We start from the raw sequence: 25,413 nt of genomic DNA, 5'->3' as shown, positions 1-25,413 counted from the left end.
ATGTACACGGGAGTCGTTCTTAATGGAACCCTGTTGCCATTCATTTGGCAGTGCCAGAGACAACGAGACGCAGAGAGTGTTTGGTAGCAAAAATATGTGCCTGATATATTATGCAGCCAAATTAGCAAGTAATTAGATAGAAATACTGAAACTAAACCAGACGCAGCAGCCATCCCACAAATTCCAGCCCCATAAAACATAAGCAGACGCCTGTGAAATTGACTGTAAGTACAACTGCTCATTTCTGTTTTCTAAAGCCCAATAATCTTCTCAGGGGAACCTTCTCAAATCCTCCAGGGTGGATTCCTCCTTGTCATATGTTTTCATGGCTCCCTATTTTATTTTCCTTCACATGACTTCCTATTATGGGGGTCCTGTGATTAACATTTCCCTCCCTCAACTGCACTGTCAGTTGCATGAGGACAGAGACCCCAGGACTGTCTGGTTCCCTAAATGCCTAGTGCAGTGATCGGCAAACTCATTAGTCAACAGAGCCAAATATCAACAGTACAACGATTGAAATTTCTTTTGAGAGCCAAATTTTTTAAACTTGAACTTCTTCTAACGCCACTTCTTCAAAATAGACTCGCCCAGGCCGTGGTATTTTGTGGAAGAGTCACACTCAAGGGGCCAAAGAGCCGCATGTGGCTCGCGAGCCGCAGTTTGCCGACCACGGGCCTAGGGCAATGTGTGATATGATACAGGTGCTCTAAATACACTTTTAAAATGAATTAAAAATCTTCTGGGCACATCGAAGTGTTTCTCTCCATTTTCTAGTTTCTCTTTGGTTGTTACCTGCATTGTTCTCTAGATACTCTTACTTTTTCTTCTGCTGAGAATAGAATAACAGCAGCGCTAGAACAATGTGACATTCACAGGAAAGGGGCACCTTCCTCCCGCCCCTCTGTACTATGCACACCAAAATAGACCACTTGTTCAAGAGCATTCGGGCTCCTGTAATGGATCCCAAAATATATGGGCAATCATCTTAAAAGGAATCTTACATCTTTGTCTGAAATTATCTTCAGAACGACACAATACGTATTGTACTAGGACCTTCAGAGATAAGTAAAGTGGTACAGAAATCGCAGGTATTGATTGAGCTCCTACTCTGTGCCAGTTACGACAAGATTATCCAAAATCAAGAGATATAACAGACTTTCATTGGAATCTTTTGTTCAGCTACAGTCATTCTTATACCTCCCTACCTCATGCCTTGAAACCACATTGCCCCCATCACCCCCACATGCTTTACACTGATACAGTACCCTTAACAACTTTTATAGCATTATTTCCAAGTTCTGCTTTTGCCTGATTGTCATTGTGACAGACACTATATTCCAATTCTTCCTATAATCCCCAAATGGGGTGTGTGTGTGTCTGTCATTCATTAATGTATTCATTTTAAGATTTTGCCCTATTGTCAATTATAGAAGATGAAAAAATGGATTTTCATTATGCAGACATTTTGACAGGTCTAACAGGAGAGTTATTTTTTATTCTATTTATTCATAGTTATTTCAATATCTCCATTTTTTACTTGCAGCTTATATCTACCAAGTATTATTATTTTTTTATTTTAGAAAGATATAACATATAATATCACCAGTGTTATCATAAATAAGTGGTGATCTGAAGAACTACCTCATCTTGCCACAGGTTATTTGAGACTTAAAACTGAAGTAATAACTTAGGAATATTTTATAAAGTTAAATGACTTGCAGAAATTATGGAAATTACTGATCAGTGTATAAGTGCTCTGGTCGCAGGACATGTCTGGCATCTACATGGGGTTGTCTTAGTTCAGGTTCTCCCAGAAGCAGACCATGAGACAAAGAATGAAACGTAAATAGGTTGTTTGGGAGATGAGTCCAGATAAGATGGGAGGGGAGTGAGACCTAAAGAATAAGGTCTAAACTGGGGCCCAATATTATATGTACTTTGACATTAGGGAAAACCAGGGAAGCCTCAAATGGCCCAATCATCAGCTCCCCTCCTCATCCTGCTCCCACAGATGAGGTCCCCTGGCCAAAGAATCCTTGTCACAGCACCAGGCACACTTCCTGTCTATCCCTGTGTAGGGGCCTCAGTTCCCTGCCAGCCCACGGAATTATTCAAACAAATTAATCACATCCTCTCTTGAGAACCTCTGGGCACCCCACCCTCTTGGCTCTACAAAGCCTGCCTCCCACAGCCGCTGCGGTTCATGATGTTCCCAAGTACAGTCTCTGTGCAGCCCTGTGTGACATGCAGTGTCCTCCTCCCCTAGGCTCTGAGTATATGTAGCAAATAAACTGCTGTCCATCTCATCTCTCCCGTGTCAGGTGCCGTGTCTGGTCATCTCCATAACCCCAGAGCAGGAATCCCTCCCTCACCCACAGGGGGAAGAAGAGAAAATTAAAACAGAGACAGAGAACAGACTCATGGTTGCCGGATAGGAGGGGGTTGGGGGCATCGGTGAAAAATGTGAAAGAATGAAGATGTACGAATTGGCAATTACAGCCATGGGGATTGTAAAGGACAGCATAGGGAATACAGCCAATGACATCGTAATAACTACGTATGGGGCCAGGTGGGAACTGGAAATACCAGGGGAAGGGTCACTTTGTAAATTATATAAATGTGTGACCACCAAGCTGTCTACCTAAAGCTGATCGAAAATAATATTGAACGTCAACTATCATTGAAAATTTAAAAATAAAAGCAGACACAGAAGGAGATACAGCTAATCAAATGTGTGTTACCAAGCAAGTCACTACTACCTTGGCTACTGGGTAACTGGAGCTCAAACCCTCGGGAGAGTGGAGAACCAGCCTTGGAGACAGCCCCTCCCCCTGTGGAAACAGCTGAGACGTTTAAAGCCAACTCTTGTCAGTCAGGAGTTGATGGCTTCCCCCGGGGCCGTTCATTCTCCCACACATTGGGCACGGGCATGCTGTAAGTGGGCGAAGTGACTCAGCCAACCAGAGCAGCCCCCAGGCAGCGATCAGGAGAGACCTGCAGGTGAAGGTGGCCTGAAGCAGTTGTGAGGCCTGAGGGGAGATACGCAGAGGCTCCGCTACCCAGGAAGACATGGCCCATTACTCAAAATCTTGTTCCCAACTTTGTCCACATATTCACTAATCCTCATACAAAAGACTTCATCTTTGAGTACAGTCAGAATTCTAGGTGGGAAAAGAGGATTTTTGAGAGAGGGAAAGAGTAATGTTGAATGCTATGGTTTGATCAAGTAGAATGACCATGCCTTCCTCCAACCTCTAGCATTTAGGAATGAGGTGCTCCAGGCTGGTGGTTCTCAGATGTCAGCATGTATCCGAATCACGTGGAAGGCTTGGGTCTCAACTTCAGTGTCTCTCACTGAGTAGTCTGGGGTGAGGCCTGAGAATCTCTATTTCTAACAAACTCCCTAGGGATGCTGATGCTGTGGGCCAGGGACCACACCTGGCTCCAGGCCAAAGCCACCAAGGTCTTCAAACGTGGAGCTAGTGAGACCTGTGCTGATGGCAGAACAGGCCTCTTCCACAGTGGGATGGCCCATCGCAGCATGAGGTTAAATCATAGAAGAAAAATCAGCAGCTTTGTCTTGCAGTATTGCAATTAGAGGCGGTGAGGAGATTTCCTTCATATAAGTCAAGGTCATGGAGGTGGTCCAGGTAAAAGCATGTAAGGATAGCAGCTGAATCTGTGTTCATCCAAGGTCCTCCCATATATGGCCCGCTCCTCCATGGACAGAGTGACGGCGGGTTTCCAAAGATGATACTGAGAACTGGAGTCAGGTCACTCTTTACAGGCAACATCTGGGCACTTACCTATTGAAAAGGGGATGCCTTGTGCTTGCCTTTCTTCCTTTGTCCCTTTAGTCCAACCAAAGTCTGTTTTGCCTTTGGAAATAGCCTGGTGTCTTGGTCTCCTGGAAATCCACTTACTCGTGAAAAGAGGACAACCTTGACTAGCACTTTATCTTTCTGCCTCTGAATTTAAGTGCTCAAGAAGCTATTACCAGATCAATTATTGCTTGAGAAAGAAGAAAACCCAGAAGTCTCCCCACAAGGTGACTTATGAAAGCGCATCGCACTGGTCTCCCTGAGGCATGAGAGAGCATAATGATGCCAGACAGAAGGAAGTCTTTCCTCCCCTACATCTCTGGAACTCAGAATTCAGTCTCCAAAGGAGTTTGACTTCAGAAGCTCTCTCTTCCACCCCATGTATGGAAAGAGCAAGTCTCATCATTCATGTAGTTTTCATTTTTCAAATGCTATGCGCGGCTCTTATGTGGTAGGCCATGTGCCTTCCACAAAGAGTGTTCAGAATAGTCTGATAGGTGTAAGAGGCTCTTGCAAGGGCCTATGTTTTCTAGAAGATCCATCCAACCCATTTGAAATTCTATGATTTCAGATTCCTTCTTTCCCAGGGAGAGACAGGATCCTGCAGAGACTCCCGATGAGCTGAAATACAGCTGGCAAGGACCCCAACACTGAGCTAGAATCCTGCAGAAACCCCTTGGTGAAAAGAGACATATGATACTGTTTGCCAAGAGATGGATGGCACAGCACAGAACCATATGGGTATGATATGGAAAAGGAAATGTTGATGGTGGAGAACACAGGACACAAAATACGAGGAGAAGCAGTGAGAAGCCAGGAGTAGGTGTGTTGCTTCAATGCAGAACCTGGAAAGCTGGTGGGAAACAGTAACACCTCAAGGTGGTGGGTGGCCCAAGGAGCACAGGGTGCTTGCGGTGAGGAAGGAAGGCTCTGGATGGTGTATTTCACCATTTTAGTACAAATCAAAGGTGAGGCTGTATGGGGGTGGGAGGGGTGAGGGGGCTCTTCCTGCTGCCTGCCCCATGGAGACAAAACCAGACACCTTGTAGGAGGTCAGTCTGAACCAAAGGCAGACCAAGAAGGCATGGGATCCGCAGGGAGGTTTTTTTCTATGCCTGTGAAACATCCTTCTCCTTGCACAAGGAAAAGAAACAAGCTCATTTTGCTTACTGTCAAAGTGTTTCCAGGCATTGTTTTGACTTCATTTTCAGCTCTATTAACTTTAGCATTATCCCTACACGTTTTCCTTACTTACTAGTCCAGTGACTAAATCTTTCTGAATGTCCATTTCTTTAAATGCTGTAACACAAATACTCTAACACATATTCCACCGGTTGACATGATAATAAAGCAAACAATATGTGTGAAGCGTCTGGCTGGGCCTGTCTCACTGTGGCTGAATGCGAGCTGTCTTCACTCCTGCCCCTCCCTTCCCACACCCTGGCCCAATCATTGATTGCCATGATGGTTGCTTTCTCTCAGTAGAGCCGGAGCGCCTTATAAATCCTAGTCTATTTTCATGCATGCATTCACTCACTCGTTCATCCAATGAATATTTGTTTTTATTTGTGATGTGACAGTCAGTAAATGTTGGAGATACAAAAATGATGGGCAGCCACCGCCAGCACGTAGATCTCAGTCTCCCCAGGAGATGAGCAAATAAAAATTTAATTTACTCAAGTGTGATAATGAGCGATGCCAGAGAAACACAGAGGGAGGAAAAGCAGTGGCAAGGCTTCCCAAGGGAAGGGACAGCTGAGCCAGATCTCCAGGGAAGAGCCGAGGAACCAGCCAGGTGGAAAGGAGCAGAAAGAAGAGCAAGTGTGAGGGTGCCGAGTAAGACGCCGCTGAACACTAGAGAAGGGTCTGGGAAGGCAACAGTGCAGGGCAGGGAGGCAACGTGAATGAGAGAAGTGAGACGGCCGCAGCACTGGCATCATGGGAGTCGAGGAGGAAACCACGCGGAGAAGGAAGGAGCGGCTGGATCTGAGGAAGCAAGTAATACAGGGACTGTTTGGTCGCTGCGTTGCTGATGATCTCAGCCAAAGGAGTTTCAGAGAGCAGCTGGGACAGAAGTCAGTCCGCTGCACTGCCATCCCCACCACCTCTCTTGTGTTGGGGAGTCACGGTCACCCTAGGACCTCATGTTAGCACAGAGGTGTGCTGCTGTTGGCTTCCAGCTAGTAATTGCAGTTATGTCTCTTTCTCGACATATTTCATACTTTAGAGTACTTCTATGGCCCTGATAGCAATTAATGCTCCCTTACACCTTTGTACAGCCAGCGTTGCCTTTCAGAATACACCACCAGCTCCACTACCGATGCCCCCGCATGCTCCTGGGAACTTGTTCCATGTCGATCTGGACCTCACATCTTACAGTGTGGGGCTTCATCGAGCATCTTGTACTTTGTTCTGCAGCACCCCGCCTCTTCTGAGTGTCTACAGTCTCTATAACAGGGTTATGCAGACTTGCTCCACGTGACCAAGGGCTCCCCTTGTGGCAGACAGTGGGTCAACAGCCCCAGTGCCATTTCTGAAAGCACTTTCCGTGTCCTTCCTCTAGCCCTGAGGCGGGGAAAGGAGAACATGCATCTTTCTAGACGTTCTTGCAGTCCGTCTGGACATGTGACAATGATGGCCCAAAAGATTTGGGCAGACGTCTTGGGGTAGAGATTTCCTTCCCAACTATAAAGGCAAAAGCTCATCAGGAAAACGCCCTTTGCCCTGGGCCTCTTCCTCCCAACTGCAATGCAGGCGTCTAGGGGCAGCCACCATCTGCAGACGGGAGGACGAGGACCACACACGGAGGCTGGCGGAGATGAGGGGTGAAGGAACCGGGGGCGCTGATGACACTGGGGAGCGGCTGCAGCCGTCTGGACATCCAGCAGTCTGGACTCCTTGCTAAGCGGAAGCATAAACCCTTGTTGGTGCATGCATTTTGACCCACCCCTGGAAGCATGGAAAGCAGACAGTTGGTTGGTGCTTTGTGGGGCCCCTCGAATCCTTAGAGCTCTCCCACCTCCATGCTACTCTCGAATGATCCATCACTGGCAGCTCCAAGTGTACACCAAGGAAACAGCCCTGTTGCACTGCTGCCTCCCGTGCGCCCACAGCTACTGCTAAGACCTACAGTCAGACAACCCTGATATCTGGTTGACAGGTTTCTGGATGTTCCTGACTTCTGGACAAAAACCACAGAAGGACCCAGTAACATGCCTTCGTAAGAAAGTACGAAGATGCCTGGGTCACACCTACAGCAGGGGGCACCTCCCCTGCCCAGTAATGCAGGGTTACTGAAAGGGGAGAAGTGGGCAGGAGGAATGGAACACAAAGGAAAAGAAGGCTCAGTAGTGGCCAGTGAGGAGCAGGGAGTCCTGAGGCCCTGATACCGAGGCAGCCTCCTGTAAGTGTGATGAGAGAGGTATATGTTGAGAGAAAGTGCCAGGGCACAAAAGGGTAGGTGAGTTGCAATATGGCTCATTTAGAAATGCAGATTCCTGGGTCCCAGCCCAGAGATTCTGAAGCCGTAGATCTGAAGTGGGGTCCGTCCAGGAATTTTCATTTCTAATGAGCACCTCAGTTTGTAATTACGCATGTTTTAATCCTTGCTAAAGGCTATAAAACCGGGAGCTAGTGAAGGGAAGCCTGGGCTGGGAGTTAGAGATACTTGCCAAGTGAGTAGCGTCTCTGGGCGTCAGGTGTAAAATGACTCAACAAATGATTCTCAAACTCTTTTATTATGAAACCCTTTTTCACTAATAAGATTTAATACAAATATTTAATATATCAAATTGACGGAAAGACACATCTCTGACTGAAGCAGAGTGGGAAACCAGAAAGGCCGCCTGTTCCATCTCACCACGTCACCTTCCTCTGAGGAAGCCCAAGGCTCTCGGCACCATCAGGCCCAGTGGCTTCGGAGTCTGTTCCAGGGAAGACATGTGACTTTAACAGAACAACATATAAATTAGAGGTCTCTGTGGTTCTTGTTTTGAAGGTCAGATAGATTCCCCCTTGAGATGGAGGATAAAGAAAAGCAAGCTGGGGGTATAGTATACTAGTAGTAAAGCATATTTGTAACCTTCTTTGGCTTCTCTGGGGGAAAAGCTGATGTCTTGGAGAGACTAGCTGAGTGTCAGTGGGTTACATAGGATATTTCTGGAGTTGTCATGGTCTAGTGACTGGAGCTCTAAATTGACATGATCTTTCCAGAATTGACAAAATAGCAACATATATCAAAGCTTTAAAATTGTTAATATCTGTTGACAGGGATTATCCTTCTAAAATCAACCCTAGAGAAAAGTATCTGTAAAGTAAAAAAGGTACAGGCACAAATATGTTCATTCATTCATTCACTGATTCATTCAACAAACACTTATTGAATATCTACCATGTACCAGGTACTGTTCTGGGTGCTGAGTGCAGAAGAGTTGGAGTGGGGCTAGGGAACATTAAACTTCAAACCCTGCCCTTTTGGAGCTTACATTTTGTAGGGTGAAATAGACAATCATTCAATCAATAAATATATAGTACATCTTAGGTTGATTATTGTTATGGAAGTGGAGTGTATTATAAAAATGGAAAAAAAGAAATAGAAGAGAATGAGTCAGTTATGAAGTCTCAGACAAAAAATAGTCATTTAAAACACATTTATAAAGAATTTTTAAATTTCCAATATTGAGTGAAAAAAGGAAGACACAAAATTGTGTTTATATGTATATAATACATGTGTGTATGTGTCATATGTAATCTCACCTATATTAAGTGCATACATACACATATTCTTGAAGAAAATAGACCCCTATGATAAAATTAATAAACTATCTTTCAATGGTGAGATAATAGGTAATTTTCATTTTTGTTACAATGAATTCATAATACTTTTATAATCAGAAAACAATTTAATTTAAAAAATACAACTTAAAAAATCACTTTAGAGTGGCTTATAATAGCATATGAAAGAGAAAATAATTACAAATAAAGACATTGTTTTGCTCAAGAAAACAAAGTGGGCACATGAAGTCATACAGCTCTAGGATGTTCAAACTCTTGGCTAAGCATGTTTGGCTGAACAGAGGCATGAAAAGTGAAGATGAAATAAAACCATTTAAGTCATGCTATCTCAAAGTCTCAAGGTTCCCCCAAACCTGAGCTCCGCATAAAAGTTACACTCACCTTAAGAAAATCTGAATTTCCAAAACTATGTTAAGATCTGCCGCCTCGACTTACATCATAGGATTCTTCCCGTGAAAGTCACCCTCCCACCTTACAACACACACTAACCCAGCTCATAGGAAGTACAGGCCAGCCCCATTACACGACTCCTCAGAATGAGCAAAGTTAGGTCTGTTTATGTTTCAGCATCATGGGCTGACTTGTGTTCTCCTACCGCCAAAATTCATATGTAGGAGTCCTAACCCCCAGTACCTCAGAATGTTACCTTATGTGGAGATGGGCCCTTTAAAGGGGTACTTAAGTTACAAAGAGGTACTTAAGTTATAAGAAGAGGAAATGGGGACGCAGACAGGCGGGGAAGACCATGTGAAGAAACAGGGATGATCATCTGCAAGCCGAGGAGAAAGGCCTAGAACGGCTCCTTCCCTCACAGCCCTCGGAAGGAACCAACTCTGCCAGCACCCTAAGGTCAGATTTCCAGCCTCCAGAACTAAATTAAATAAAAATGAATGAGAAAATAAATTTATTTGGTAAAGCCACCCAGTCTGTGGTACTTGGTTACAGCAGCCATAGCAGACCAACACAGTACATAACTGCACGCACCCAAGACCTTGACCAGGTTCCTCTCACCCCCAAATTCCACTGAATTGCCAAGACAGGGATTCAAATTCCTCACGTTTCTCCTTAAATCTCCATCTACTCCTATCATGTGTATTTTAACTCAGGCCTGACTCCTATTTGGTCTCTCATTTCCTTCCTTTTTCAACCCATCATCTGCACGGGGGAATATTCACAACAGATGCCAACCACACAGACACAGATGCTGTGCCCTGGTGCAGGCAAAGTACCCACCGTGCAGGCACCTACTCAACCAGACAGCCCCCTCTGGTGACCCAGGGAGAAGGGCGAAGCTGCAGTTCGGCCGCTACTTGAATGACTGGCCTGGCTGTTCCAGCTAAAGCTCAGCCCGGACAGCGGGGCGTGGGCCTCTGGCCAGCCCTGAAGCCCCCTTCTCAGTGATTGGTCTATGCTGTGTCCTGTAGCTGCTGCACATCTGCCTTCAGTACATCTGACTTTGTCTGAAGGAATTCAAAGATCTCCTCTGGATGGCCCCTGCCTCCCACCATAGCGCATGGCCCCGGTCTCCCCTCCACATGTCCCCGAGGCCCTCCATCCCTGCAACTCTCAGTCATTCTTGACCACTCCCTGCCATTCTCTCCAACAATTCCCTATAAATCTGGAAAGATCACTTGTATCTGACATGGGACTAAGTGACTTACCCCTGTTTCTCCATTTGGAACACAGCCTGGGAAGTCAGTCAGTTGACCCTTCCACCTATGTGGCCTGGGACAAGTGAATAAACCCTCTGGGTCTCAGTTTCTCCTTCTGTAAAATGGGAATATTAACCTTTTGCACTCGGATGTCGAGTGTGACTCGACATGGTTAGCATTAGAATAAAGGAATCGAGAAAAAAGCAAGCGAGTGCAAAGGGTTAATAGTCCTACCGAACTGTATTGCTGTGAGAATTAGATGGAGTCGTACAATATCAAGATGCTAAACCTGGACATGGCAACAGCTCTATAATTGCTAAACCTTTTTTATTTTGTTGAGCTTGACACAACACCCCACACATTGTAGGTACTCATATTTGGGTGATGTTCTCAATCTTAAATAAACAGCATGTTAAACTTGACTTGGAAGCTTAGAAAACATGAAAAAAAAAGTGAAATCTAAATGCTAATGGAAAACTTTGCTCATTTTGTCTATTTCTCACTTCAGGATATTGATGCTGACTATGTAGATTACCTAAGAAGACTTTTTTAATGTGGTGCTCTTCAAAACTACTTAAATCTTCTGCATATCCCAGCAACACAACATTACTTATACATCAACCTCCAATATTTGAAACACACACACACACACACACACACACACATACACACACACACACACACACACACACTGCATAAAATTACACACAGCAAAACCAAGGATGCCAACCCGTATTTGCTCTCAGAATTTCCTACATATAAAAAGCTTAAGTACACAATTCAATGATATTTAGTAACTTTGTAGATTTCCACAGCCTTTACTATAATCCAGGTTTAGATTTCCATTAGCCCCAAAAGATCCCTTGTACCCAATTTCTACCGTACCCTCACTCACAGCCATAGGCAACCACTGATCTGCTTTGCATGCCTGCTTCGTACAATATTTTGTGTCTTCTTTCACTTAGTGTTTTTGAGGTTCATCCGCATTGTAGGGTGGATTCATATTTCATTCCTTTCTATTGCCAAATAACACTTCATGTATAGATATACCACATATTGTTTATTGATTCACCAGTTGATGGACATCTGGACTGTTTCCATTGTTTGATGATTACGAATAATGTTGCTATAAATGTTCATATACTATGTTTATATTTATGTGGACATGTTTTTACTTATCTTGGGTAAATATCTAGGAGAAGAAATCTTGGAGCATGTGACAAATTTGTGTTTAACTTTCCAAGAAATTATCAAACCATTTCCAAAGTAGTTGCACCTGGATTTCCACTAAAGACTGATTTAGTGCCAGCAACCCCTAAGCCTCACCTCCCACCTGTGTCTGTTGCCTCCCGCACAATCCTAATGAAACTTACTCCAGCAGCAGCACCAACCCCGCCTCCCCCCCCCCCCCACCCCGTGTCAGCAGGGGACCTCTGAATGAAGCAGAACCATCACTATGTGGCTGCTGAGGCTCATCCCCGGGGGAAATGGTTAATAGGAACACTAAGAGCACCAAAAATCTTTACAGCTGTTCCTGTCCTTGAATCTACTATAATGATTCAAATATTCCCAGGAGCTAAAACTAAAGTGTTAACCAGCCCTAAATGGTTTACCCCCTCACCTTCTAAGTATACCAAGGAAACTAATGCATTCTTGAGCCAATGTAAAGGTCATTGGCAAAGATTATGTGTCCTCCTTAGTGCTCCCACATTTCAACAAATACCCAAGAGTGATAACATAAACCCAACAATGGCCTTGTAGGTAGCTCAGTTGGTTAGAGTGTTGTCCCAATATGCCAAGGTTGCGGGTTTGATCCCCCATCAGGGCACATACAAAAATCAACAAATGAAAGCACAGATATGTGGAACAACAAATTGATGTCTCTGTCTCTCAGTCTCTCTCTCTTTCTCTAAAATCAATAAAAATACAAAAAAATAAATAAACAAATAAACACAAAAGTCCTGTCCAGATGGCTCAGTTGGTTGGAGCATCATCCCATATACCAAAAGGCTGCCGGTTCAGTCCCTAGTCGGGGCTATACAGGAGGCAATTGATCAAAGTTTGTCTCACATGGATGTTTATCTCTCTCTCTCTCTCTCTCTCTCTCTCTCTCTCTCTCTCTCTTTCCCAAATCAACAAAAACAGATCCTCGGGTGGGGATTAAAAAAACAACAACAGCCTGAGCAGCGTAGCTCAGAGGTTGAGCTTCGGCCTATGGACCAGGAGGTCACTGGTTCGATTCCAAGTCAGGGCATATGCCCAAACTGCAAGCTTGATCCCCAGTAGGGGGAGTGTAGGAGGCAGCTGATCAATGATGCTTTCTCATTATTGATGTTTATATTTCTCTCTCCCTCTCCCTTCCTTCTGAAATCAATAAATATATATATATTTTTTTAAAGCATTGTCTTTGAAATAAAATTGTTTAAAAAACAACAATTGAGATTGAGTCTCCTTACACAATAAGGCTATGAATATAAATGCTCTTCAATTTATGATGGTTTTATGTCCTAATAAACCCATTATAATTAAAAATATTGTTGAGTCAAAATGGATTTTAATACACCTTACATACTGAACATCGTAGCTTAGCCTATAGCCAGTTTTTATTAAATGTGTATTGCTTTCACTGTAAAGTCAAAAAAATTGTTAAGTCAAACCATCATAAGGTTGGGGACCATCTGTATCATCTTAGGAATGATAAATTCCCTGAGGTAGATCCTCAGAGCTATTGATCTACCAATATGTTTTATTCTGGCCCATTTATCCAGCATCACAGCCCCAATTTGCATTCATCTATGAGGTATCCCAATATAGCTTCACTAAATTATCTGCGGAGTAGATCTATATCCCCACCATTTATGCAGACAGGATCTTCACGGGCTTGTTCTATTTTTAAGCACCCTGAAAATACAGGGGTTGGCAAAAGTAGATTTACAGTTGTGATTATGGGAAATAGTACAATAATTAATAAATAATAACAACACAGGAATAAATTCCGTTTTGCATACTCACAACCGTAAACCTTCTGTTGCCCACCCCTGTATTCTACTGAGGGGAGAAACACATAAAGGTATTTCACAAGATATTCATACCGTGGTCCAGACTTTGACTAACTGTAGCTGAGTCCCTGCACACCTAAGAGATCCAGCGCCTCAGTTAGATTTGGAGGCTTCATTTGATCCCAAGAAGGCTGCCCCGTACCATCTCCAGTCAATATCCCTACTCCTAGCACTCTCAAAAAAGCCCAACATCTACTTGCCTATTTAGTTTCTGGAAGCAACCTATTCCCCATCGACACATTTAATTAAAACCTGTGTAGACAATCACAAGAAAATCGGTCCAATCTGAATGAGGTCATCCCAGCAGTAGACCCTGAGGCCACCCAAAAAGCTGCCCAGGTAAAAATGCCACCAATACCATCTGGTGATTCCTTTACTATGGAAACCTCAGCCACTAGTTCTCATGCTCTGTGGAGTCTGCTTGCCCATGGATCCAAGTAAGAGCATACCTTGCTTGGCCCAACTGGCTCCTTGCAGGGTCCCCTACGTGTAGGAGGAAGGGGATACATTTATTTTATAGACGACAGCACCACCATCACGTGTGCTGGAAACCAATGAAGAGCTTCTTCTTCTCATTCTATGACCGGGACATCCTTGATAAAGGAGGGGACCCAAACATCAGTCATTTCAACACTGGAGGATACCCTCAAAAAAAGTATGTTCAGTGTCCCTATTTTACAGACTCTACTCTTTGATCTGCTCTATGGCTCAAACACAAAATAGATTGATTTCACATTCAGGATTGTTCACTATGGGACCTTCCACATTAGGAATATATTGCTGCTCAGACCTCATGTATTAAAATTAAAGTCTCCCATGTCTCAGCTCCTACTACAGGTCCCAAGGAGGAAGCTCAATTTAATGCCACAGCCAACCAACTTGCTCACGTTTCTTAAGTAAACTCATATATATATATAACCCAAACAGAATTACCCTTCCCACTTAATAACAAACTCCCATTCTGCTATCCCTTTTCAAACCTGGAGCCCAGATTGAGAGGGATAACACAGTGGGACCCATAGAAAATGAGGACCCTAATCTTCCCCTTCCACCCCCCCTCCCCCAAAACAAGCTATTCTATTTGCCAAAAGAAATCTGCCTGCCAAAGCCTACTGCTCTTCCTCAATATGATGGCTTTAAAGGTTGACTCACTGGGTGTCTATTTCTTGGTGCCTTCTGTTAAACTACATCACAGTCTTTGGTATAACAGACACATGTTTAGTATTTTCTGTTGTATAACCCAGACTCAACACTCCCTATAACTGTGTGGATCTTTTAACGAGGAATGGAAGATCCTGAATTAGTTCCTAACGCCAACATTCTTAAATAGGATGCCAGCTCCACTCTATTATGATGATTTGAATGAGGAATTGCTACAAGACTCAGCATGGAATGCCCATGCCTCTCATAATAATAAGAAATAAGAACTTACTCAACAACTCCTGGAGCCAAAGGAATACTGATTTTTAGTCATTCTTGTGGTAATTTCCCAAATATAAAACTCTGCCTCGAGGTCTTAGGGCTACTCACAGACTCATAAAGGGTCTGTAAAACTGCTGTATACTCACTACTCTCTCTCTGTTCCAGTCTTTTCCTGGAGAACCATCCTCCTTTATCCCCACCTCAGGAATTCTTCGCTTGTGTGAGTAATAAACCTTTCTCTGGTTATACCAAAGCACTACTATCATGACCTTCAGTAGGAGAAACTAACCTTGGGAGGAGCTGCCCCATGACATGGTGAAGTTGCTAGAAAAGCCATCATAGAAGGTAGGAAGTGATTATCTCATTGTGTTTTTTCCCTAGTGACTAATGATGTTAAACATTTTTTTCAAATGCTTATGAGCCACCTGTATATATTTTTTGGTAAAATGTCTATTAAAATTTATGCTCATTTATAAATTGTGTTGTTTTCTTCTTGTTATTGAGCTAGTTGCAAAAGTTCTTTATATATTCTGTATAAAACTCTTTCACTGCTATATGATTTTCAAATATTTTCTCCCAGTCTATGGTTTTTCTTTTTATAAACTTTTAAATATTTTTATTGATTTCAAAAAGGAAGGGAGAGTGAGAGAGAGATATAAACATCGTTGATGAGAGAGAATCAATGATTGGCTGCCTCCTGCATGCCCACATTGGGGATCGAGCCTGCAACCTGGACATGTGACCTGACCAGGAATGAAACTGTGACCTCCTGGTTCACAGGTCGACGCTCAACCACTGAGCCATGCTGGCCAGGCTTCTTTTTATATTCTTAATGATGCATGCAGAAGCATAAAAATTTTAAAGTTTGATAAAATGTAATTTATCATTTTTTCCTATATTGATTATACTTTTAGTGTTGTTTCTTTACCTAATCCAAAGCCATTAAAATTTCTGTTTTCTTCTAGAGGATTTATGGAATATTGTGGTTTAAAAATTGTATATTGGAGAGTTCTAGTGTTTTTACAATAACCAACAAGGTAATGGAAATTATTTTACAATCATCTTAAAAGCACAGGTTATGCCTATAAAATTACCTTTAGAAATCAAATTATGCCCATGGAAATGAATGTTCTCAATGACTGATTACCTATAGCATGTACAAAGTATTCTTAGTACTTCATGAAACAAAATTAAGTTTTTGAAATATGAAAGTATAGACAAGATATATTTAACTTCTTAAGTGTGTACACATAAAGATACCACAGCAATAACCATCTTCTTAATGGCAAAAGGAGCTATAATATAAGACATCAGGACACAAGAACATTTTCCTCGTTTGCTCATGGCCTCAGCGGCTCTCTAAAGAGCTTCTTTTTTCTCCCATCAAATGAGAGGTTGTAGAACATTTGAACTCTGAAACCACAGAGCAGCTAAGAGACTCGTGGCTCTAAAAAGAATCACTGTCCCTGGCAGATGAGGAGGTATATTTATTTCCTTTTCTTCTCTTCATATCCTTTCCACTGTGCCCAAGCCTCTTTTCTCGCTACTTCCTGTCAGCACTTAATCTCTCAAAATATTTGTGCTTCTCTGTAACTCCCCCAAAAAACAATTCCTCCTACCAGGCAGACCGGCTTTTCTTTGTTGTTTCAAATTCATTCCAATGCCTGTTGGCTCAAGGAAAACGTCTACCGAGGGCACAGTGAATTAACGCACAAGGCCAGACAACATTAAGGCAACCTTGATCTATGTTTCAATGGGCCCACCTTCACTTTGGCAAACGGGTAGAAACAGTGTTGTCTGCTGAATGTTTCCTTTCAAGTTATAAAAAGCAACACCCAGCCTCTTTGTGAAGAGAGGCCCTGTCAAGGAAGTAGTGGAGGCACATGGGAATAACAGAAAATAAAATTCCACCTCTACCAATCTCCAGAGTAAGTGGGGCCCATCAGACACCATTTCTTCATGAACTCCGATCTCTTCACCCACCTACCCCACAAAGCAAAGGGAAGAGCAGAGCATGTCCTCCTGTCTGCCAAGCTCACCCTGGCTTTCCTGTCCATGTGGCAATGTACCCACAGAAGCCCAGAGTGACTGCAGCCGCATTCAGAAACCCTCTCCCTGGTCAGCTGGCCTAGACCAGTGGTCAGCAAACTCACTAGTCAACAGAGCCAAATATCAACAGTACAATGATTGAAATTTCTTTTGAGAGCCAAATTTTTTAGACTTAAACTATATAGGTAGGCACATTGTTATTAACTTAATTAGGGTACTCCTAAGCTGGCCTTTGCTAAAAACTCAAGGGGCCAAAGAGCCGCAGTTGGACGACCAGGAGCCTAGCCCATTGTGCCCGACAGCTCTTACCACAGCAGAGCAGCTGAAGGTGTGCATAAGCGACCAAGAACAAAGAGGTGGAAATGACAAGCTGGGAAGCCCCAGGGAAACCCATTTCCAAACAGGGAACATGGGGAGACAGGCAACTGACACGGGAGCAGAAGTGGAGGAGAGCTCCCTCTTACACCTTGAAAGAGAAGGGCTGCAATCAGGCACCAGTTAGGAAGACTGCAAGATTTAAAGCCTCATTTCAAGTTACTTCAGAAACCAGACTCAAGGCAGCTTTAAAGAGTACTGAATTTTTTAAAACAGAACACGGATAGTATCATAACTTCTAAAAGCAATGAAGTAAAGATGCAAAAGTGAATGACAGCCCAGCCGGCATGGCTCAGTGGTTGAGCGTCGACCTATGTGCCCAGGATGTGGGCTCGATCCCCAGTGTGGCGTGTGCAAGAGGCAGCCCATCAATGATTGATTCTCTGTCATCATTGATGTTTCTAGCTTTCTCTCCCTCTCCCTTTCTCTCTGAAATCAATAATATATATATTATTGATATATATATTTTAAGTGAATGACAGCATTCTCAAAAGTAAAATTCAATAGCCTTTAGCAATTTGGAGGGTGGGGACAGAAGAAAGGGATAAGGGGTGAAAGTCAGCTATTCCAGGGTTCTGTTGAGCTGTATGGCCGTTTTTTCAAGCCTGGTTCACACTTAATTTGAATTTTCTGTAGTTCATAGTTATGATCCCAGTGTGAACATAGTCAACAGAAAAATGTCGCATAAAACATTATTACAGCTTTCATTATAAGACAGTAGAGAGTCAATAGTGCCTGATTCTCTCTCCTCCATACTCCATTCTTAGGAAAGTACACAAGTCTACACAAAAGGACCACCTTACACAGCTGCTTCAGAAATTTGTCAGGTTTTGGGAAGAAATACTGCTAACAAGAGGGCATGTGGACCACATGGAGCAATTGCCAGCAGCTGATGTCAGATTTTACCTCTGAAACAGAGCAGGACCAGGAAGAAAAAAAATAGAGGCTTTGATCTCCCTCCCACTGGCCAGTCAAAGAATCAGGTGGTTGCTCCCACACAGGAAGGACCTACTTCCTGAGGCTGACTGGGTGCCCCAGGCTCATTCACTGCTCTCTGTCTCCAGGCTCTTGAGATTATACCTCTGTTATATTATAAAGCAACACCAAAGGAATGGAAGGGAAATCAGCCATCACACCTCCGGACATGAAGGGGGGCGCAGATTTCAGGTGACATTGTTCATGCATTATTCCTGGCAGCAGCAGGAGTCCAGGTTGATTAGGATCACTCATGAATATATGCACTTTATGACAGCCTTTGAGTTAAGACAGGGGAGCAGAAGATAGCTTTGAGGTCCAGTATTTAAAAACTCAAATGATGTAGACACAGACAACAGTAAGGTGATTGCCAGAGGGGAAGGGGGTTGGGAAGAGTAGACGAGTGCAAAGGGGGGAATAAATGGCGATGGAAGGAGACTTGACTTTGGGTGGTGAACACACAATATAATATAGAGATGATGTATTCTAGAATTGTACACCTAAAACCTATACAATTTCATTAACAAATGTCACCTCAATAAATTAAATAAATAAATAAATAAATTCAAATGAATAAATTTTATGTTACCTGTATTTACCACAATTTTTAAAAAACTCAAATTATTACCCTAGCCAGTTTGGCTCAATGGATAGAGCATCGACCTGCGGACTAAAGGGTCTCAGGTTCGATTCCAGTCAAGGGTACATGCCCAGGTTGTGAGCTCAATCCCCAGTGGGGAGTATATAATGGGCAGCCAATCAGTGATTCTCTCTCATTTGATGTTTCTATCTCTCTCTCCCGCTTCCTTCCTCTCTGAAATTAATAAAAATATATTTTAAAAAAACACATTCAAATTATTTGCCCAGCCGGCATTGCTCAGTGGTTGAGCATCGACCTATGAACCAGGAGGTCACGGTTTGACTCCCGGTCAGGGCACATGCCCGGGTTGCAGGCTCGATCCCCGGTGTGGGGCATGCAGGAGGCAACCGATCAATGATTCTCTCTCATCAGTTATGTTTCTCTCTCTCCCTCTCCCTTCCTCTCTGAAATCAATAAAAATATATTTTTAAAAGTAATAATAATAAATAAAATAAAATAACTCAAATTAGTAAGTTTTATATTATGTGTATTTTATCGCAATGTTTTTAATTCACATTTTTTTAAAAACAGACATTTGTTTAGGGCTCTATGGTGCAGCCTTTCATGTGGTTTATTCTCCAAGGACAACTGCTTCCTAGTGGTGACCACCAGGAGTTCTAAATCCTGTCTGAGAGCACAGGCCATTTGGGGAAATCTAAATTAAAAACAAGCCCACCCTAGCCAGTTTGGCTCTGTGGATAGAGTGCAGGCCCTCAGACTTGAAGGGTCCAGGGTTCTTGGTTGCAGGCTCTATCCCTGGTCCCAGTCAAGGCACGTGGGGGAGGCAGCCAACCCACACGTCTCTCTCAGATGGATGTTTCTCTCTCTGTGTCTCTCTCCCATTCCCTCTAAAAATCAACAGAAAAAAATATCCTCAGGTGAGAGTTAACAACAACAACAACAACAAACAAACACAGCTCCAAAAAATCATAAAATGTATAAAAAGATTCTATAAGTTAAGGGGAGAATATTGTTAAGATATGGAGAAAATGCTACTTTTGGAGAATAGGTACTATAAGAAACAGAAGAAAGCCTTGGAAAGCATTTGCTTCACATTCTCGAGAAAATACAAAGAAATGGAGGTGAGGTTTAAAAGATTATTAAGTGTTTTCTAAGATGTAAACTGATGTAATAAAGTACAGGCTGGAAAAAATGTAAAAAACGATAAAAATAAAAATGTCCTAGATTTACTGTTATAGATAGGGCAAAACAGAGAGTTGACACTACAGAAAAATAATTCAGTAATATACAGGACAAATTTGAGAAACTATTCCAGAGGGCAGAGGAAAAGGACAAATTAAATTATAATTTCTTTACACAGACAAGTAGTATAAATTTTGCACCCCTGCTACACAAATAATCAAAACCATCCTCTCTAATAAAATGGTAATATGCAAATTAACCATCACTCTGATACATAAGCCACGCCCACCAACCAAGCCACGCCCACCAGCCAATCAGGGCGAGTATGCAAATTAACCCCATCCAAGATGGCTACAGCCACAGAGAGCAAGGTTTCCCAGGTAACAGAGCAAGCCAAGCTTTCCATAGCCATTGCAGGCCTAAGCCTCCACTCAAGCTACAAAGTTTCAATTATAGAAGGTAAACAAATTCAAACAAATGGTGGCAGAATGGAGCTTGAGAGAGCAGGCCAGGGTTGCCGGCAGCAACAGGGGAAGCAAAGCTTTCTGCACACCCTGGCCGGGCTCACCCGCTTAAGGCTACAAAGTTTCAATTGTAGAAGGTGAATTAACTGCCACAGAAATGGCTGCCGCCCTGGAGGGAGCAGCAGGCTTGGCTCTGCTCCAGGCTGCAAAGTTTCAATTGTAGAAGGAAAATAAATTCCAGATACCAGGGCCTCCGCTTGGGTAGCCAGGGGGCGTGGCCGGCCTGCAAACCACCACAGGCCCCTCGCTCAGGCCGCCCCACGCTCCAAGGGAACCCCCACCTGATCCGGGACGCCCTTCAGGGCAAACGAGCTGGCCCCCACCCCTGTACTAGGCCTCTATCCTATCTAATAAAAGAGTAATATACAGATTGATCATCACTGCAACACACAATATAGCTGCCCCCATGTGGTCAAAGATCCTGCCCCCATGTGGACACAAGATGGCCACTACAAGATGGCCAGCAGGAGAGGGCAGTTGAGAGGGACCAGGCTTGCAAGGGAGGGCAGTTGGAGGTGATCAACCCTGCAGGAGAGGGCAGTTAGGGGTGACCAGGCTGGCAGAGGAGGGAAGTTGGGGGCAAACAGGCTGGCAGGGGAGCAGTTAAGCATCAACCAGGCTGGCAGCGGAGTGGTTAGGGGATGATCAGGCTGGCAGGCAGAAGCAGTTAGGGGCAATCAGGAAGGCAGGCAGGCAAGCAGTTGGGAGCCAGCAGTCCTGGATTGTGAGAGGGATGTCCGACTGCCCGTTTAGGCCCGATCCCACCAGGATCGGGCCTAAACAGGCAGTCGGACATCCCTCCAGGAGTCCCAGATTGGAGAGGGTACAGGCTTGGCTGAGGGACAACCCCCCGCCGTGCACGAATTTCGTGCACTGGGCTTCTAGTTTATGATAATAGGGACATAAAATAAGTTAAAAGACAGCTTTTAAAAAAGCACTACAGAATGATATAAGTTGAAAAATCTTAATAAAATAGACCACATTCAGGAAAAAAAATACGAATTACCTATATTAGCTCAAGAAGTATGCCAAGCAGAAAAGAAATATGCCAAAAGATGCTGAAAAATTCATCAAAGAATTACCTCAAAAAAGGCCTAGAACCAGATAATATAATTAGCACATTCTTTCAAACTTTCCCCAAGGGGCAACCTCAGAGAGTATAACAAACAGTACCAGGACTTGGAAAAAGATGGAATGCTCCCAGTTCGTTGGGAAGGAAGGCTGCCTATAGTACACAGTCCTGCATAAAATCAAAGTATAGGAAGACATTTTTCTCAAAGCTTTGTTACTCCAGGATTTGTTAGCACCTCTAATCCGCTGTGAAATTCCAAAAGGACGGTTGTGGGAGGCGGTGTGGTCCCAGCACTTTAAGACTTCTTCCAGGCTCCCCCAGACGCTTCTCGTGACCACGCAGAAGCTACACAGGAGCCTTGAGTCAGGCAATCAGAAGATTAAAATGACCCAAGAGCAGGAAGAGATTAACTAAAGAACATATACCATCCTACCTAATAAAATAGTAATATGCAAATTGACCGCACCTCCGCTACGCCCACCAGCCAATCAAGGCGAGTATGCAAATTACCCAACAAAGATGGCAGTTAATTTGCATATGCCGAGGGAGGGAGGAGTGAAGACTAAAGACAACTTAGAAGGAAGAGGGAGGAAAAGCGGAAAGCAAGGTGGCTGCCAGAGGGAAAGCCCAGGTGGGGCAGGGCGGAGCGGGGCGGGGCGGGGCGGAGCGGGGTGGAGCGGGGCGGGCGGCAGCAGCCCGCGGGTGCAGGCGCAGCGGCCGCAAAGGCGGCAGCAGCGGCCGCTTGCAGGATTCTTCCTGCAAATGGGCTACTAGTATGCATATATGCATAACCCATGGACACAGACAATACTGTGAAGGCCTAGTGGAAGGAGGAAAGCGGGGGGGGGGGGGGCGGGGGGGGCGGAGGAGGGTCAATGGGGAAAAAGGGAGACATCTGTAAGACTTTCAACAATAAAGACAAATTTTAAAAAGAACTGCTAGAATAGTAAATGGTAACAAAACACACAGACTCATTAATAAGAAGGCAATTAGGTCTTTGGGGAGAATTCATTTCCAAAAGAATGCTAAAGCAAGCTATAAAATACAAGTAAAATTGTGTTTTGGCATAAATAGTGTATATTGTCTATGATGTCATAATTTTTCTCTTGAGAGAACTGACAAGAATCTCTGTTCTTAAATATGAACACAAACATAGCAAAAAGAACACCGGTGACAGTGAATGTATTCTACCTAACCCTCATTCACTATATTTGACTGTCCTGTCAATGAGTTCCTTATTACAAAGACACTTAAATTATGCATAGAAGTAAAAGAAAAATATAAAACAAGAAACTGCTGCTACTAGTAATGTCAGAGGGAATACCACTTGCTATATCAACATATCAGTATATATATTAATGATTATTATATATCATGTTTGGTTCCTCAGATATGTTTACCTTTAAATATTCTTATCCAACAGGTCGTGACAAAAACTATTTAGCCTTATTTTTATTCTCTTTTAAAAATATTTCTTTCCAAAAAAGAATATACAGAAGACTACATAGAGGAAAAGAAATTCACAAGAGATAAATATAGGAAAAGAAAAATATATTGCAATATATAAAATTGCAATAATAAAACAATGCTGAGGCACAAAGTACATTCTGCTGGTGAGGATGTAATTTGATTCAACTCTTCTAGGAAGCAACTGGCCATATGTATTTAGAACTTAAAGTACACTTATTCTTGGACCTACCAATCCAACTTCTATCAGTCCATCCTGGAGAATTAATTTTTAATATTAAAATTTACATAGTTCAATGTACTTAATACAATTACTAGTAGCAAACAAAGCAAAACAAAAGAGGAAATTATCTAAATGTCTAAAACTGGAAACAATTCAATGGATTATGGCACATTCATATGATGAATTAAGCAACAATTAAAAACAATGCCTTGGGAAATTTTTAATAATATATATATATGTATAGGAAAAAAGAAAGAATACAAAGTACAATATTAAATATATTTTAAAATATGTTTATGTAGGAAAAACTACTGGGGGGAAAAAAAAAACAGACCAAAACCTTAATATGATCTGTGGGTGGTGGGACTCTGAGTGAATATAATTTTTATATATTTCTAACATCTAACTTTTTGCACCAAGCATGTATTACTTTTATAATCAGAAAAATGATAAAAAAAACAAACAATTATTGCACATGGATAAAATACTCATGTGGGTGAAAGAGAACAATTTTAAGTCTCCATTTACTAAGGACAAAAACATTCTCAACATCGTGCACAGAATTCCATCCTCCCAAATGTGCCTCTTACACCGGTGCACATTAAAGCATAAAGACAGAAGGCAATCCAACCAAATCCCTCAATAAGGACAGGCTGAGCTGCTTCTCCCAAGGGGGTGCAAAGCACCATGATCAAGAGGGGAATTCAGCTCCCATTTTTTTTTAAAGTGCAGCTGTTTTCGGATACCCCTAGAACCAAGAAAATAGGCTTTACAGAGGAGATTGAGGGAGTGAGGAGTTACATTCTGGTGTGTGCATACTCATTCTCTCTCTCTCTCTCTCTCTCTCTCTCTCTCTCTCTCACACACACACACACACACACAGAGAGAGAGAGACACACACACACAGACACACACACACACACTCAATCATGCCATCCCAGCCAGATAACTCAAAGCAAGTGCTGCAGGTGCAGCCGCACCCCATCCACGGGCACCGGGAGTACCTGTTCGCTGTGGCGCGAGGCGGCGGGGTCCCGGGGCTCCTGAGCGTCCTCAGTGCTACAGGCATACCATGGGTGGCCTCTCTGCTTTCCTCCACCAAGAGCCTGCAAAGCCAGGAGAAAAAAACACACAACTAAGTTGTAACACCTCGCGGGGAGCGGTGGCTGGCAAACTGGCTGCCCGGCCGGGACGTCCCTGCGCGCCCTGGCTCCCAGACAGTCCCCCGAACCCCGGCGTCTGAAGAGGCTCCGGGCGGGACCGTGGGAAAGCACGCGCTGGGCTGGAGAGCCCAGGACACCGATGCCGAGCCCGACGGCAGGTCCCGCCCTGCAGCTCCCTCGCCCCGAACGATGCACGCTTGGGCCCTCACCACACAGACCGGTCCCTCTCTGCCCACGCGGCGCCCACAGGATTCAAGTGTCGCCCCTCTGGTACCCCCGACTCATCCAGCCCTGTGACCGGGACTTCCTTCCCCCAGCACACCCCACCCGCAGGCCGCCGCTGCCCTTCGGCTCGTCTTCGCAGCCGCCAAAAGTCTGCGCGCCCAAGTCGAGCGGATCGGAACGACCGGGGCCCCGGGAGCGCACCGCAGGGAGCGCGGCGGGGTGCACGGAACGCGCGGCCCCCGGAGCGCGGCGGGTGGGTTACCTGCGGCGCGCGGGTGCGGTGGTCGAGCCCCAGAGCAGGCGCAGCAGCAGCAGGCTGCCGAGCAGGGCGAACAGCGCGCTCCCCGGCCGCATCCTGAGCCACAGGCGCGGCAGCCGCCGCCGCTGCCCCAGCGACGCGCAGCCCCGGCGGCCCCGACTCGTGGCTCCGGCCGCGGCCGCCGCAGCCACCGCTGCCACGCACACCTCCAGCGTTGACAGGCGGCGGGAGGGGAGACGACAGCACTCGGCGAGGTCCGCGCTCGCGGGCAGCCCGGCCCCGGCGGCACAGCGTCTGGGAGCCCGGAGAGACGCCGCGTCCCGCTCTCCCACTTCTCCCGCCGCCCGGGACCGCCGCGCTCGCTCGCGCTCGGGAGGCTGTGACGCTTCGCCGAACTCGCTTCCTCTCCTGCCGGAGGCGCTCCGAGCTGCTGCGGGTTCTGGGCTCTGGTCGCCGCCGCCGCTGCCGCCGCTGCCGCCGCCGCCGCCGCCGCCGCGCGGGGTCACCTGAAGGTTGGGGCGCGGGAGCTCCGCTCAGTGCAGATTGG

General features: G+C 44.5%; 1 protein-coding gene across 1 annotated transcript in view; it reads right to left on the bottom strand.

Annotated features, from left to right (window-relative positions):
- The window catches only part of ST8SIA6 (ST8 alpha-N-acetyl-neuraminide alpha-2,8-sialyltransferase 6), a gene marked incomplete at its 3' end in the record, with an annotated part of 146,555 nt that extends 121,501 nt beyond the window's left edge, over positions 1-25,054 (bottom strand). Inside the window, exons 1-2 of the mRNA XM_079769804.1 lie at positions 24,870-25,054; positions 24,224-24,325 (exon numbers count right to left, since the gene is read on the bottom strand). Coding sequence (XP_079625930.1) covers positions 24,224-24,325; positions 24,870-24,961 — 194 coding nt within the window. The 5' untranslated portion in view covers positions 24,962-25,054. The remainder of the gene's footprint in view (positions 1-24,223; positions 24,326-24,869) is intronic.
- Between the last annotated feature and the right edge of the window lie 359 nt (positions 25,055-25,413).

Source organism: Cnephaeus nilssonii, assembly GCF_951640355.1.
Source record: "Cnephaeus nilssonii genome assembly, chromosome: 1".
NCBI lineage: Eukaryota > Metazoa > Chordata > Mammalia > Chiroptera > Vespertilionidae > Cnephaeus > Cnephaeus nilssonii.
The sequence above is the reverse complement of the archived record's forward strand: the minus strand, read 5'-3'. Positions and strand labels throughout refer to the sequence as shown.